The sequence below is a fragment of the Crocuta crocuta genome, unplaced genomic scaffold (assembly GCF_008692635.1).
Source record: "Crocuta crocuta isolate KB4526 unplaced genomic scaffold, BGI_CrCroc_1.0 scaffold209, whole genome shotgun sequence".
NCBI lineage: Eukaryota > Metazoa > Chordata > Mammalia > Carnivora > Hyaenidae > Crocuta > Crocuta crocuta.
In genome coordinates this window covers 1,854,063-1,868,898 of record NW_027551566.1, presented here as the reverse complement: position 1 = coordinate 1,868,898, position 14,836 = coordinate 1,854,063, and the positions used below count along the sequence as shown (strand labels likewise).

Here is a 14,836-nt window from a genome sequence, read left to right as displayed (position 1 = left end):
CCAATTACATATGCAGTTTTAAGCCTCTAATTGTGACATGTTTCCTATTATCCTATTGACCAAAGCAACTCACAAGGCCAAGCTGAGAGTCAGAAGGGGTGTGTGTGTGAAAGGAATGGATAGAGAGGTTAAGAATTATGACTATTTGTGGGGCACCTGTGTGTCTCAGTTGGTTAAGCATCTGACTCTCGGTTTTGGCTCAGGTCATGATCTCACAGTTTTGTGGATTCAAGCCCTACCTTGGGCTCTGCACTGATGGTCCAGAGCCTGCTTTGGATTCTCTCTCTCTCTCTCTCTCTCTACCCCTCCTCCACTCACACTGTCTCTTGTCTCTCTAAAAATAAATAAACTTAAAAAAATTATAACCATTTGGGGAGCAGTGGGGTGGCTCAGTCAGCTGAGCATCATACTTTGGCTCAGGTCATGATCTCACAGCCCATGGGTCTGAGCCCCGCATTGAGCTCTGTGCTGACAACTCAGAGCCTGGAGCCGGCTTCAGATTCTGTGTCTCCCTCTCTCTATGCCCCTCCATTGCTCACACTCTGTCTCCCTCTCTCTCAAAATAAATAAACATTAAAAAAGTTTTAAAGAATTTTGACCATTTGCGGTGCCTAGGTTGGCTCAGTCATTTAAGCATCTGACTCTTAATTTCAGCTCAGATCATGACCTCACAGTTTGTGAGTTGGAGACCCAAATTTGGCTCTGTCCTGACAGCCCAGAGACTGCTTGGGACTCTCTCTCTCTCTCTCTCTCTCTCTCTCATTCTCTCTGCCATTTCCCTGCTCATGCTCTCTGTCTCTCAAAATAAATAAATAAAACTTTTAAAAAATTATGACCATTAATCAATCATGGAAGGCATTTTGTAAAAATCAACCTTGACGGTAGAAAAGGAAGCTTTTTTTTTTCTTTCATAGTTTATTGTCAAGTTGATTTCCATCTAACACCCAGTGCTCATCCCATCAAGTGCTCATCTCCATGCCATCACCCTTCTTCCCCTCTCCCCCACACCCATCAATCTTCAGTTTGTTCTCAGTATTCAAGAGTCTCTCATGGTTTGCCTCTCTTCCTCTCCGCAACTATTTTTCCCCTTCTCCTCCCCCATGGTCCTCTGTTAAGTTTCTCCTGATCCACTTATAAGTGAAAACATATGTTATCTGTCTTTCTCTGCCTGACTTATTTCGCTCAGCATAACACCCTCGAGTTACATCCACAGTGCTACAAATGGCCAGATTTCATTCTTTCTCATTGCCATGTAGTATTCCATTGTATAGATAAACCACATCTTCTTGATCCATTCATCAGTTGATGAACATTTAGGCTCTTTCCATGATTTGGCTAGTGTTGAAAATGCCACTATGAACATTGAGGTACCTGTGCCTGAAAAGGGAGCTTTTTGAAGGATTTATCAGGACCTTCCACCTGATTAGCCCTGAGGCAGCATCATTAGCCCCTGAGGACTTGAAGTAGAGGACACTTGCCTCTTCAAGGAGGAGTGACAGCTGCTCTGTATGATCTGTACTCATTTCACAGCACTGTCATGATCATTCTCTGAAGGTGCACACACAGGTTGTGACTTTCCCCAATGCCAGCCTTTATTTAGTCATAAAGCAACGTTACCATAATTATAAAGCAGATTCAGGATTCCAAACTCAATGACATTCCATCACATTTTTAATTTGTCACCCAAGTTAAACAGAAAGCAAAGCCTAAGGCAAGTCACACAACAAACAAGGTAGAATAGGGGGTAGGAAGTCTATGAACCAAATACAAAGTCAATCTGCCAGCACGTAGTTAAGATAAGGCCTCTGTCTGGTCTGGGTCAGCTCTTGGCATGAGCTGCTTGTTATGTTAAGGCAGTAGAGAGTCTCTACTATGTTCAGAGATGAATCGGAAAGACTGGCAGCAGCTGCCCTTATGATGTGATCAGACAGGAAAGGGTCAGGGTCTAAAAAGTCAGTTTGCTGCAAATATCTTCCCCTTTTAAAAACTGAGGGCTGATGTGGGTGGGGGAGAGGGAAAAGGGGGTGATGGGCATGGAGGAGGACACTTGTTGGGATGAGCACTGGATGTTATATAGAAACCAACTTGACAATAAACTAAAGAAAAAACAAAATAAAATAAATTCTTACAACAACAACAACAAAAGGATTTAATAGGTCTTGGGCATTTGCAGACCTCCTCTGATTCTGCTGGTCATCAGTTCCGGGTATCCTCAGCTGGTGCTGGTTTTGGCAATATCTGATCTTAGCTGCAGTGTCATTGGTTCCTTGCATTACTGCTTGACATAAGCTACTGCTTGACATGAGTGACTTGATCTTGCTGTATACAAACATTGAAGCAATTCATATTTCTTCCTGGTTATTCACATGACTACCCTTTGGTGACCAACCTTCAATATCTCCTGCCTTTTTGAAGGCACAGAGAGACCACTGGACTTTAGAGTCTGGGGAAGGAGGCAGTCCTGCAGTCCTGAGGGGTAGGGAATAAATGCCCTAATGGTGATACTAGTGGATATTCCAAGTCTCTGTTATGAACCCCAAATGTGTTCTTAGGAAGGGATAGATGAGAATAGTGCAATATACTTAGTTATGTATACCTAGTCCCTATTATCAAGTAAAGGGGACTTGGATGATTTATTAAAAGGCAAATAAGATAGTAAGATATTGCCAATGTTTACCTAAGACTTTCAAGGTGGGGGTGGGGGGACAGTGCACCTATCATAACTAATGACTACCAAGAGGAAAACTGCTGGAAGGAGGTACGTATCATTCAAAAACTGCCAATTCCCAATGCTCTGATTGTGCTTGACTCTATACATAAAGTATTTTATGAATTGGCTGGTTGGTGTGGGCTAGCTCTCCAGATCTTGAAAAACACAAGAAGACATGATAATACTGAGTTTCTGGACCTTAATAACCATACTCCAGAGACCAAACTCACAGCGATCCCACTGATAAACTCAAATTTTGTGAGGCATTCTGGGAGAGCATCACTCCTTCCCAGTTGACATTTCTTTAGCTTAAGAAGCTACATTAGAAGAGTTCCTACTGATAGAGTCCACCTTCTCGAAGGCTTGACCCCTGGAAGTGGGTTCAGTACCCTGACACAAAGAAAATTTTCCAATAAAAGTGTGGCACTCAATGCAATATTTATATGGCATATATGATTCTTGCTTTGGAGAGTGAAATCCTAGGAAACAGTAGCTTGTATTTAACTAGTTCTTGTAGACCATAGGATAAATTGAACTTGCCACCAATAATATTGGCAGATGTAAAACATCCCCTGGTAATCTTCACTCAAGATACTAAGCAGATGTTATAGGTGTTCCACCCAACCACTTCTACACTTACTTCCGCACCCAAAGTCTACTTTCTATGAAACACTGTGAGTCTCTGCCCAAAAGTGTTTTTTTTTTCATTATGGGAGCATATTTGGTCCATGCTATAGATATGCCAGAGAGTTAACCCACAACCAGTGACAGACAGATGGATAAAGACCCCAGTTCCCTCACCCTTGGAAGTAGAATAACTCTGAAGAATGCAATGGTTAATATCCTTGGTGATGAACCCTACTGGACCACCTTCCCTGCCCCGTCTCACTTCCCTACTCCCCTGCTAGTATTTCCTCCCTCCCAAATCAACTACTTGCTCTCAAGTCTATGTTTCAACCCAAGACAGCATGTGGTCTCATAAGAGAACACAGTCAAAATAATGAGCTAAGGTTTTTGCAGAATAATACCTAAGATTTTCACCATTGTTCTTTGTCAATGTTGAGTTCGGCAAACTAGGAACTGATATGGAGAGTTAAATGAAAGAGAATTTAGTTTATGAGATTGAAGCAAGACAAACTCCAGAGCTTCTAGGGAGGTGACAGGTAGACAAGCAGACATACAGAGGGAAGGATGACTCCAGCCATCTACACCTATCAGTCGAGGTCTTAGTGTCAGGGGGAGACAGGCAAACTACAAACCTGAGGAAAGACAGTCCCTTTACCAGCTAACCCCATGAAACTACATAAAACCATATATAAAGGAAAATATTCTCTAGGGCTCCTCCTGCAACTTGCTTTTCTTACTTAATATTACATTTCTGAGATTTTTTTCAGTATTGATATACGTGCTCTTATTTTAATTGCTTCATTGTAATGAATACAGCACAATTTATTGTTTGATTCTCCTGTGGGTGAATGTTCAGACTGTTCTAATGTTTCAGGATTGAGCCCAGCTGTGACAAACATTCCTGTCTGTCCCTAGCCCCAATGTGTATGAATGTATATGTGTGCATACACAGGATTTCTAGAGCATGTATATGTGAGCAGGCTGGAAAACAAATCCACAACAGTGGTAACCTCCAGTGGTGGGCATCATGACAGTGAGGTCCTTGGGAGAGTAATTGTTCAATGGGCTTTTGTCTTATCAGTGCTGTACATCGGTGTGTGTCCAAAGTACATTGTTCATAATTTTAAAATATTGGAATCTACCCTGGCTTTGAATTAGCCCAGAAACAGCCCTTTTCTGTCTTTATTGTCTTTACTTGCAAACACACTGTGATTACTGATGCCTCCAAGAAGCATGCACTACAGAATCAGTCCCATGCAAATTTAACAAAATGAAATTATTTAATCTGTGGCTAACAAAGGTTTTATCTGACTTTAAGTTTTTTCTTTTCTCTCAACTTTTTTAAATGCCCATTTCCAGAATTTCGACTTAAGTAAACAGTCCTCACCTCTTGGGGAATTCCAGGATATGCACTGAAACCCAGCAGCTTTGTAAGAAAAGTGATCTAGGTCATTTCAGGCTTTCATCCTTTGTTATTTCAAGTCAATAAAAATAGTTGGCCAGGAAGGTGACTCAGGAGTTGGCTTGCTCTGTCTCACTGGATTAGAATAATAGCAGGTTGATTTGGCTTATCATTCCTTTTCATTTCTTTTATTCTTGCTTAGAATTAGATAAAACGGCTATTATTCCTTTCCCACCTCCAATCAGTTAACTCTGAGCAAAAACTTACTCTTGCCAAATTGATGTGATTGCACACAAGATTTCTGAATAAAATAGCCCCAGCTTTTCCTCACTTCCTCACCAAAAATTCCATCCATGAAGGTGTATTTCAAAAATAGAAAGTGAGTACAATGACCATGTGAGTTTCCATTAGGAGGAATCAGGGCTGTGATTCAGCTGTTTTTTGGGCACTGATTACCTAATCAAAGCAATGATTACAGCTTTTATTTAGAGGTGCTACCCTGAGGAATGAAATCTTTCCCTTTCTGAGTGTCTCCTTTAGTGTAGAGATCACAAAGTATTTTAAAAATATGAATGAGAGGTGCCTGGGTGGCTCAGCCATTTAAGCATCCAACTCTTGATTTTTGGCTCAGGTCATGATCTCATGGTTCATGAGATTGAGCCTCAAATCTGGCTCTGCTTGAGAGCACAGAACCTGCTTGAGATTCTCTCTCTCTCCCCCTCTCTTTCTGGCCCTCCTCTGTGCTCTCTTGCTCTCTCTCTCTGTCAAAATAAATAAATTAACATTTAAAAATATATGAATGAGACTTTAAGATATTTCTATGCTAGCAGACAATAGGCAATCAATAGTTTATCTTACCCACCCAAAAGAAATAATACTTTAAAAATACCAATAGCTAAAATTTATAAAGCACATAATATGTATGAGGTGCTTTTACTGTGTTTTTTAATATTATCTCATTTAATCTACAAAGTATCATTATAAGGCAGAGATTATTAGTATCCCTATTGTAAAGATGAGGGGGCTGAGGTACAGAGAGGTTAAATAACTTGCCCAAAATTTCACAGCTAGTAAATGCTAGAGCTGGAATTTGAACCCAGGTGGTCTGGCTCTTCACTTCACATTCTTAATTCCTTTGCCATCCTGAGGTTCACAGCAGATAGGTAACTTGCAAATGGTCACACAGCTGTCAAACAGTGGAGCCAAGGTTTAAACTCAGGTCATCTGGTGAAGCCTGAGATGTTAATTACTGCCTTTCCAGAGAGAAAAAAGTCCTTATTCAAGGCCTTCTTTAGATTAGTGGCAATGCATGTAAGAATCCCATTTCTCCAGTTATCAAGCCACCTCTGAAGTGCTAGCTAACAGTTTCAAATGATTTCTAGGGCATAGATATTATATATATAAAGGCTCTGCCTCTGAAGCAGAAGTAAGGGCTATCTAAAGATCAAATAAATTAGAAGGAGGTAAAATATACCCTTCTGCTCCCCAAAAAAGAGAAAAGACAAATTGTCAGCTGTTCCTGGGTAGCTTGGAATTACAAATGATCCGGACTTCTCTACTTTAGAGCAAAGAGACAAGAAAACGTAACTGAAAAACCATCAGAACAGACACTGTAAGTAAGATGCTTTAAGAGCCTAGGTTCAAATGATACTTTTTCTCTAGCAAATTCACTAGCTCTCTTACCATGACTGAGTGTGATTTGTCACAGAGGAGGTATCCTGGGTGAAATCCCAGTGTGGGGCAACACATAGGAAATGGCCGGTGGAGAGGCCACAAAGGCACAAGGTTTATGGGGGCTCACCTTCTTTCAGGGCCATTCAAGTGCCATCCTGCAGGACCAAAGTTGCATAATTTTTCCAAGTCAGACTCTCGAGTGCAGTTAGAGGACAGTTTCCCTGAAGTATTCAGCCTCAGGTCACAAGAGATATACAGAGCAGAGGTGGAGAGAGCTGAGCCAGGGTCTGGAGAGCTCTGTGGTGGTGTTAATACAAGGGCACTGCCAGCATCTTCAGTTTGTCCCAAAGGGGACTTTGAAGAGGCCAAGTGAGGGGAGATGGGGAAAGGGAAGGGCCCACCAGGTAGGCTGCATCTCCAGGGATGGCTTTGTTCTCCTGAGGAGCTTCTAGGCAGTGAACACAAGAGCATGGCTACAGAGTCCTGCATATCTGACATGCCCTAACCCCTTGGAAATTTTTCCCTGCACGCTCTCCCTCATCTGCTCCACTTAATCCATGCTGGTTTTCCTTTCCTACAATGTTCTACCTCATGGTTTTATACTTGCTGCCACCTTTGCAGGAAACCAGTCCCACCTCCTCTCTAGCATCACCACTTCAGGTGCCCTTCCCAGCTCCCCAAACTAAAGGAGCACCTGGCCCTCCTATATGCCTGAAATGACATTGTTCAAGTGCAGACAGCTCTTCATAACAAAAGCACCCCCTGTAATGTGAGCTATGTGGCACCCAGAGTATTGTTTATTTAGAGTGGCTCGCACATAAAGAGTACTAGTAAATGTGTATTGGATTAACTCCATCTGCCTATTTCAGGCAGACAAGACTGTCTTCTTTATAGCTTGTCATGCTCTTCTGTCATATATTTATTGTGTCCAGCCTCTCTGATGAGCATCTGTTTGAGAAACCAGATCTTGACATTTGGGTTTTCCTATCTGTGATACTATGGTGGTTGCACTGGGCTCCTGAGTTTTGTGTAATGTGAATATGAAAAAACATCTGATCTCTGAAAGAATGCAAATTGCAACAGTAAAACTGCAAACAGGATGCCCATTGATACCATGGATCACTACTCAGCAATAAAGAGGAAAGAACCACTGATTCATGCAAGGACATAGGTGAGCCTCTAAAACAATGTGTTGAGTGAAAGAAGCCAGATCCAAAAGAACACATATTCTATGATTTCATCTAAATAAGGTTCTAGAGTAGGGAAAACTGGTCTCTAGCTACAGGAATCAGAATTTGGTTCTGCATGGAGAGGGTGGAAGATTGGCTAGAAAAAGCGTGAGACTTCTCCAAGGTAAGACAGAAAGATTCTGTAGTGTTTTGGAAAGTTGTCACACAGGTATATACATTCGTAAAAAATCATTGAACTAGATATTTAAGAACTGTTCATTTGTTGCATGTAAAAAAAGTTCATTTGTTGCATGTAAAAAAGTTGAAACTCTCACTTTCAACAATCTTAATTAAGGTAAAATGATGAGATAAAGTTATTATTTAATTATAAGGAAGAATTAAAATGGCCAGAAGTGTATTTGGAGTAAAGCAGCTTAACAGCATCAGAAAAGACTTTTTCCAATGCAACTCTGAAGAAGCCCAATCTAGTAGAAGAAAGAAAAGGGAATTTTTTTATTTCATGCAACTGAGAGGTTCAGGCATAGAGTTAGCTTTAGGGGTCAAGGCTGGAATATGTCCAAGCCTCACCAGCACTCAGCTACATTCTGCTTTCTCTCTCTGCTGCCTTTTTTACCCAGGCTTTTCCCTTAGCAGGATGGACACAGCAGTTTAGAGGCTCAAGCAAAAGCCCCAGACTGACTCTCATTGGGTCTCCACCATTCACTGTGGCTGGTGGAGAGAGGAAAACCAAGCCACATGTGAGAGGGTGAGACACAAGAGGCCCCCCACTAAATTTATGCACTGTCATGGGAACTACAGAGAATGTCCATGGAGGAAGCAAAAATATCCCACAAAGTATTAGAATAAAATGATGGACAAAGGCCCAGTTCCTCATGAACTACTTAAACACCACCATCCACAATGATATGCCAAGGAAATTAATTTACTGATATCAGCTAACTACTTTCAATTGGTGAGCTGGGGAATATTTTTGTGTGAGGAATGTTTTTTAATGTTTATTTATTTGTTTTGAGAGAGAGAGTTGATTTATTATTTGAGAGAGAGAGAAAGAGAGAGAGCATGAGTAGGGAGGGGCAGAGACAAGGAAAGAGAATCCCAAGCAGGCTTCACACTGTCAGCACAGAGCCCAACATGGCACTCAATCTCATGAAGGAAGTATCCATCTCACTACCAAATAAAGAACTAGAAATTAAACAAAATTGAGATGCCATTTTTCTCCTACTAAGTCAGCAAAGTAGTTTTTAAATGAACAGTTAAATGAGCACATTGAAACATCACTGATTAAAGGTCAATTGAGACAGACTTAAGAAGAAATTTGGCCTTAAAAAGTCTATATTCTTTGGCCTTATAATTCCCCATATAGGAACAAATCTAAAGAAATAACAGGAACATTTATTTTCCTCTTTAATTTTATTTATTTATTTTAAAAATGTTTTTTACTTTAAATCTAAGTTAGTTAACATATAGTGTAATAATGATTTCAGGAATAGAATTTAGTGATTCGTTACTTATATATAACACCCAGTGCTCATCCCAAAAAGTGTCCTCCTTAATTCCCCTTGCCCACTTAGCCCATCCCCCCACCCAACACCCTGCCAGCAACCCTCAATTTGTTCTCTGTATTTAAGATTCTCTTACAGTTTATTGCTCTCTCTGTTTTTATATTATTTTTGCTTTCTTATGTTCATCTGTTTTGTGTCTGAAATTCAACATGAGTGAAGTTGTATAATTATTTGTCTTTCTCTGACTGACTAATTTTGCTTAGCATAATACCCTCTAGTTCCATCCAAGTTGTTGCAAATGGCAAGATTTCATTAATTTTGATTGCCAAGTAATATTCCATTGTGTATATATATCTACATCTTCTTTATCCATTCATCAGTCGATGGACATTTGGGCTCTTTCCATACTTTGGCTATTGTCGATAGTGCTGCTATAAACATTGGGGTGCATGTGCCCCTTCAAATCAGCACACCTGTATCCTTTGTATAAATACCTAGTAGTGCAATTGCTGGGTCATAGGGCAGTTGTATTTTTAAATTTTTTTTTTATTTTAAAGATTTTAATTTAATTCCAATTAGCATATAGTGTTATATCAGTTTCAGGTGTACAATATAGTAATTCAACACTTCCATAGATTACCCAGTTCTCATCACAACAAATTCATTCGTCGATTCCCATCACCTATTTCACCAATCATCCACACACCTCCCCATTGATAATTATCAGTTTGTTCTATATAATTAGGGGCATGTTTCTGGTTTCTCTCTCTCTCCCTTCCTCTCTTTGTCTCTGTCTCTCTTTATTTCATTCTTTTTTCATTATTTCTTTATTCATCTATCAGTGTAAACTTGGACTGCTTCCATAATTTAGCTATTGCAAATAATGCTGGTATAAACATAGGGATTACTGTTCTTGTATTCTTTGGAAAAATACCCAGTCGTGCATTCACTGGACCAAACATAGAGTTGGCCAACAGACACATGAAAAGATCCTCAACATTAGTCATTATCAGGGAAATACAGATCATAACTACCATGAAATATCACCTCTTATCTGTCAAAAAGGCTAAAATCAACCACACAGGAAAAAACAGGTGTTGTTGAGGCTGTGGTGAAAGAAGTAAGTACTTTCGTTGGGAATTCACATTGATGCTGCCACTATGGAAAACAGTAGGCAAGTTTCTCTAAATGTATTTTTAAATTTTTGATGAACCTCTGTACTGTTTTCCAGAGTGGCTGCACCAGTGTGCATTCCCACCAACAGTGCAAAAGTGTTCCTCTTTCTCTGCATCCTCACCAGCATTTGTCATTGCCTGAGGTGTTAATTTTAACCATTCTGACAGATGTGAGGTGGTATCTCATTGTGGTTTTGATTTGTATTTCTCTGATGATGGTGATGTTGAGCATTTTTTCATGTGTCTATTAGCCATTTGGATGTCTTCTTTGGAAAAGTTTCTGTTCATTTCTTTTGCCCATTTGTTGACTGTATTATTTGTTTTTTGGGTGTTGATCTTGATATGTTCTTTATAAATTTTGGATACTAACCCTTTATCTGATATATCATTTCCAAATATCTTCTCCCATTACGTCAGTTACCTGTTAGTTTTGCTGTTTCCTTTGCTATGCAGAAGATTTTTCTCTTGATGGGATCCCAATAGTTCATTTTTGCTTTTGTTTCCTTTGCCTCAGGAGACATGTCAAGTAAGAAGTTGCTGTGGCTAAGGTCAAAGAGGTTGTTGCCCGTTTTCTCCTCTAAGATTTTCTCCTGTCCTACATTTAGGTCTTTCATCCATTTTGAGTTTATTTTAGTGTATGGTGTAAGAAAGTTGTTTAGGGTCATTTTTCTGCATGTCACTGTCCAGATTTTCCAACACCATTTTCTGAAGAGACTGTCTTTACTCCATTGGATATTCTTTCCTGCATTGTCAAAGATCAGTTCGCCATACGTTTGTGGGTCCATTTCTGGGTTCTCTATTCTGTACCGTTGATCTATGTGTCTGTTTTTGTGCCAGTACCATACTGTCTTGATGATTACGGTTTTGTAATATATCCTGAAGTCTGGAATTGTGATGCCTCCAGCTTTGGTTTTCTTTTTCAGGATTGCTTTGGCTATTCAAGACCTTTTCTGGTTCCATACAAATTTTAGGTATGATCTCATGATAGTTAGATTGAGCCTGGAGTCAGGCTCCATCCTGGGCGTGGAGCCTGCTTAAGATCCTCCCTTCCTCTCCTTCTCCCTCTCTCTCTTGCTGCTCACATGCACATGTGTCCAGTTTCTCTCTCTCAAAAAAAAGAAAACTATAATTAGTCTAATAGGCAATCAGAAAATACAGAGATTATAGTATATTTATTTAATGAAATATGCATGCAGCTACTAAAATTATTTTACAAATACATCATGACAAGTAAAATGTTAACTTTATAATGCTATATAAAAAATTAGAAGACTGTATATACAATATAATACAGATTTTATAATGTTGTATATTTACATGCCTGCATCTGCTATTCTACATAATGCAAGAAAAAGAAAAGAAAACATAAGATCCCAAAATGTTCACTGGATTTTATGCAATGATTTATATTTTTAGGGCTGTGCCCTTCTAAATTATTACATGAGTTTGTGTTATTTTTGACGACCAGAAAAAAAGTCACTTAAAACAATTGAGAACTTGAATGGCATCCTCTTAAAGAAACAAAAAAATTATAAGAGTAAAGTTTGGCATCTTTCTACCTGGATTATTCAGCTTCTTTGTAAAAATGTTTTCATTTTCAAGTCCATACAGGCCCATAAAGCAAACTAAACACTTCCAAACAACTTAATAGAGAAATTAATGGGCACTAAGAGATTTGTTTTAATGGCTCTGACAGGAGGTGTCATGACTAACTGCCAACAGGGTAATTAGAAATCTACTCCTGTGTGGCAATCCTTCTATAGTTTGTCTGGGCTGGTTATGCTTGGGTTCCTGGGTTCACTCTTGGGGGAGCTGAGGAGTTCACCATCATAAAGGCTGTCCAGGGTGGCTCATTAGGTCTCCCTCAACTAAGTTTGGTGACATGAGCACCTGTTTAGCATCTGAGCTGGGTGTACAGCTTAGCTAGGCTGGACCAGAATCATTGGGAGCATCCCATCTCTGGTTTCTCAAATTTATTTATTTTATTTTTCTAATTTTTTATTTTTAATATAATTTATTGTCAAATTGGCTAACATACAGTGTATATAGTATTGGTTTCTCAAATTTAGAGTCGTGGAGGTAAACAAAATCAAGTGCCATCTCCAAAGGGCTATGAAGCATAAACCTGACAGAAAATGAAAAGTTAGAAGTGGCCCCTTCCCTCAGAGACAGAGAGAAAGACTAAGACATTTGTTTATTTGCAATTGGTAGAAGATCCCCCTTTCCCATTGAGATTCTCCACAAAGGCAGGCTCTGAGACTAGGATTTGGATGTAAGAAGTTGATTTGGAAGGTCATTCCAGAAAGCCCAGAGTAGAAACGTGACTGTATTTAGGGAAGGGAAGACACCCAGTATAAAGTGTATCAGGGAGCAGGTTATCAGTGTAGGCAACAGGAGCTCAGTCTTACTGGAGACCCTCTGAGGAAATGTGTGGAGAACAAGTCACTGCTGTCCTACTGAGGAGCAAGGAACCTGGGATATTTATGTACCAGTTCCTATTCCTGATTGGGTGAAGTTTGTGCTTTGGACATTAATTCCAAATAGCTGACACTTGGAAACTTCCTTGTGCTAGTTAGTCACCCTTCTGGCCAGAAAAGACCGTTGGACACAATGATGCAGAAAGCTATGAAAGGAACGATCTGCTGGTGACTCAAAGGAGATAATGCACCATCTGCTACATAAGGCCAAACCTCAACCACCTCACAGTTCTTCCATTGGGACTTGTCCCCTCAAGTGCTACACTATGTATTTTGAACTCCTTGAGATGGGCCTGCTTTGCTTCCAAATGGCAATTGGTTCTCATTAGCCTCTTTCTTTGACTTTTGGAGTCTTCTAAACAGCTTATGTTCTCTGGTCTAGTTTCCCCAATCTGGGCCTCAGGTCTGCCCCAAGTGTCAGCTAGGGATGGTTCTTTGTCTTTATCCATCCATCCATCTACCCACCCATCCATCTCTTTTGATTGGAAAAGAGGAGCGAGGTATGGGAAGGGAAAAAATAAGATAGGGCTATATCTCTGAAAGAGATAGAGAAGCAAAGAAGATGAGTCTTCAAGATATTATCATGTAAATAGTTGTGAAATTTGCTTCTTATAACAAATTAAAATGAAGAGATGGATCATGTGAAGAATGGACAAAAACAGTGTAAATTTACTGCCTTTGCCCTTCGGAATGGATAATTCTCATGCGGGAAGGTACTTTAGACTATGCAAATAAATTTTTTATACTTTTGTCACCAACTTTTTCTTCTGTTGATATTTCTTATGTGGAACAATTATTCCTGTGGTGTTTGACAAAAGGTGATTCTCTAAGTCTATCTTTCCTTCTACATTTATGAATTGGAATTTTGCTATAATGAAAAGCTTTCCCTTCTCCCCTATTTATTGATTTATTTACTTATTCAATTGTTTTTATTTATATCAGTATGGACAACTGGATATTTAGTGTATTCTATTATTATGCATAGAATGATCTATTATTATCATTATTTGGTCACTCAAAATGTCCCAGACCTAAGAACCAGTTTTCAAGTCTTTTAGCCACAAAAAACCATGTGACACTTTTTCACGTTTCCTGTGGTTTACAGAAAGATACAAGTCCCTGCAAGGTTGAAGTAAAGAGGCACTAGGGTTGAGGAGACAATATAAGATGCACAGCCATATCCTTTCAAACTCAAAAGCAAGATTTGGCAAGAATAAGTCCAAACTTATAGGACAGGAACTCTTATTTATTTACCTATTTACCTCTGTAATTCTTTTGCCTTTGACGGCAAAGTTCTGACCCAATTGGGATATGGGTTTAGCAGAAATAATAAGTAGCTGTTGAGTCTCACCCTTTTTCAAAGGTGTGGGGGTCTTTGGAGATGATTGTGGCTTGGGTCTGACACAGGAACAGGTCTCACTCACCAAAGTCAGCTCTTCACCAGTGTGACATGGAGTGTGAGGGCAATTTGTATATGTGGTATCCTCCCAGGAAGACAACAGATGAAACCCAAATCATTCTGTGGTTTGACATTTTCAGAGTAATCTATGGTGAGTGGCAACGTGTCAAAAGTACTTTCTTGAACAGAAAATTGGCCTGACAAAGAGACGAGGGGCTCCTAACAGCTTGTCATAGAGAAAAGAATACATTTGGACAATATCCACAGATCAGATTACCTCACTCTGAGTGGGAAAAGTGCAAGATCATGGAGACGACATGGCAGAGTGCCTTAGGCCATGGGCTCTCAAAACAGGCAGTCTGGTTTTGAATCTTCAACTTTGCCACTTCCTAGCCTGGGCACATTACTGAAACTCTCTGAGGCTCAGTTGCCCCATTTTTCCCATGGGCATTTTACATGGAGATGAAGACAAGAATATGCTGTGTGGATTTTTCCCCATTTGCTTCCCTAGACCCACTCTCCACTCTTCTCTGCCCTGCTCTGTGACCAGGAGACCAGTCTTCCCAAGCTAGTTGGCTGTGGCCAATGGGAGCCATTCATAGGACATCTGAAGGTGGTAGGAGAGAAATGTCATGGCTATTTATGCCTTCCTCCCTTCTCCCACCCTTCCACGTTCAGGC

The 14,836-nt window shown here is 39.9% G+C and overlaps 1 protein-coding gene across 1 annotated transcript in view; it reads right to left on the bottom strand.

Annotated features, from left to right (window-relative positions):
- The window catches only part of RALGAPA2 (Ral GTPase activating protein catalytic subunit alpha 2), a 340,826-nt gene extending 333,915 nt beyond the window's left edge, over positions 1–6,911 (bottom strand). The window contains exon 1 of the mRNA XM_077750219.1: positions 6,541–6,911. Coding sequence (XP_077606345.1) covers positions 6,541–6,911 — 371 coding nt within the window. The remainder of the gene's footprint in view (positions 1–6,540) is intronic.
- Positions 6,912–14,836: the final 7,925 nt, after the last annotated feature.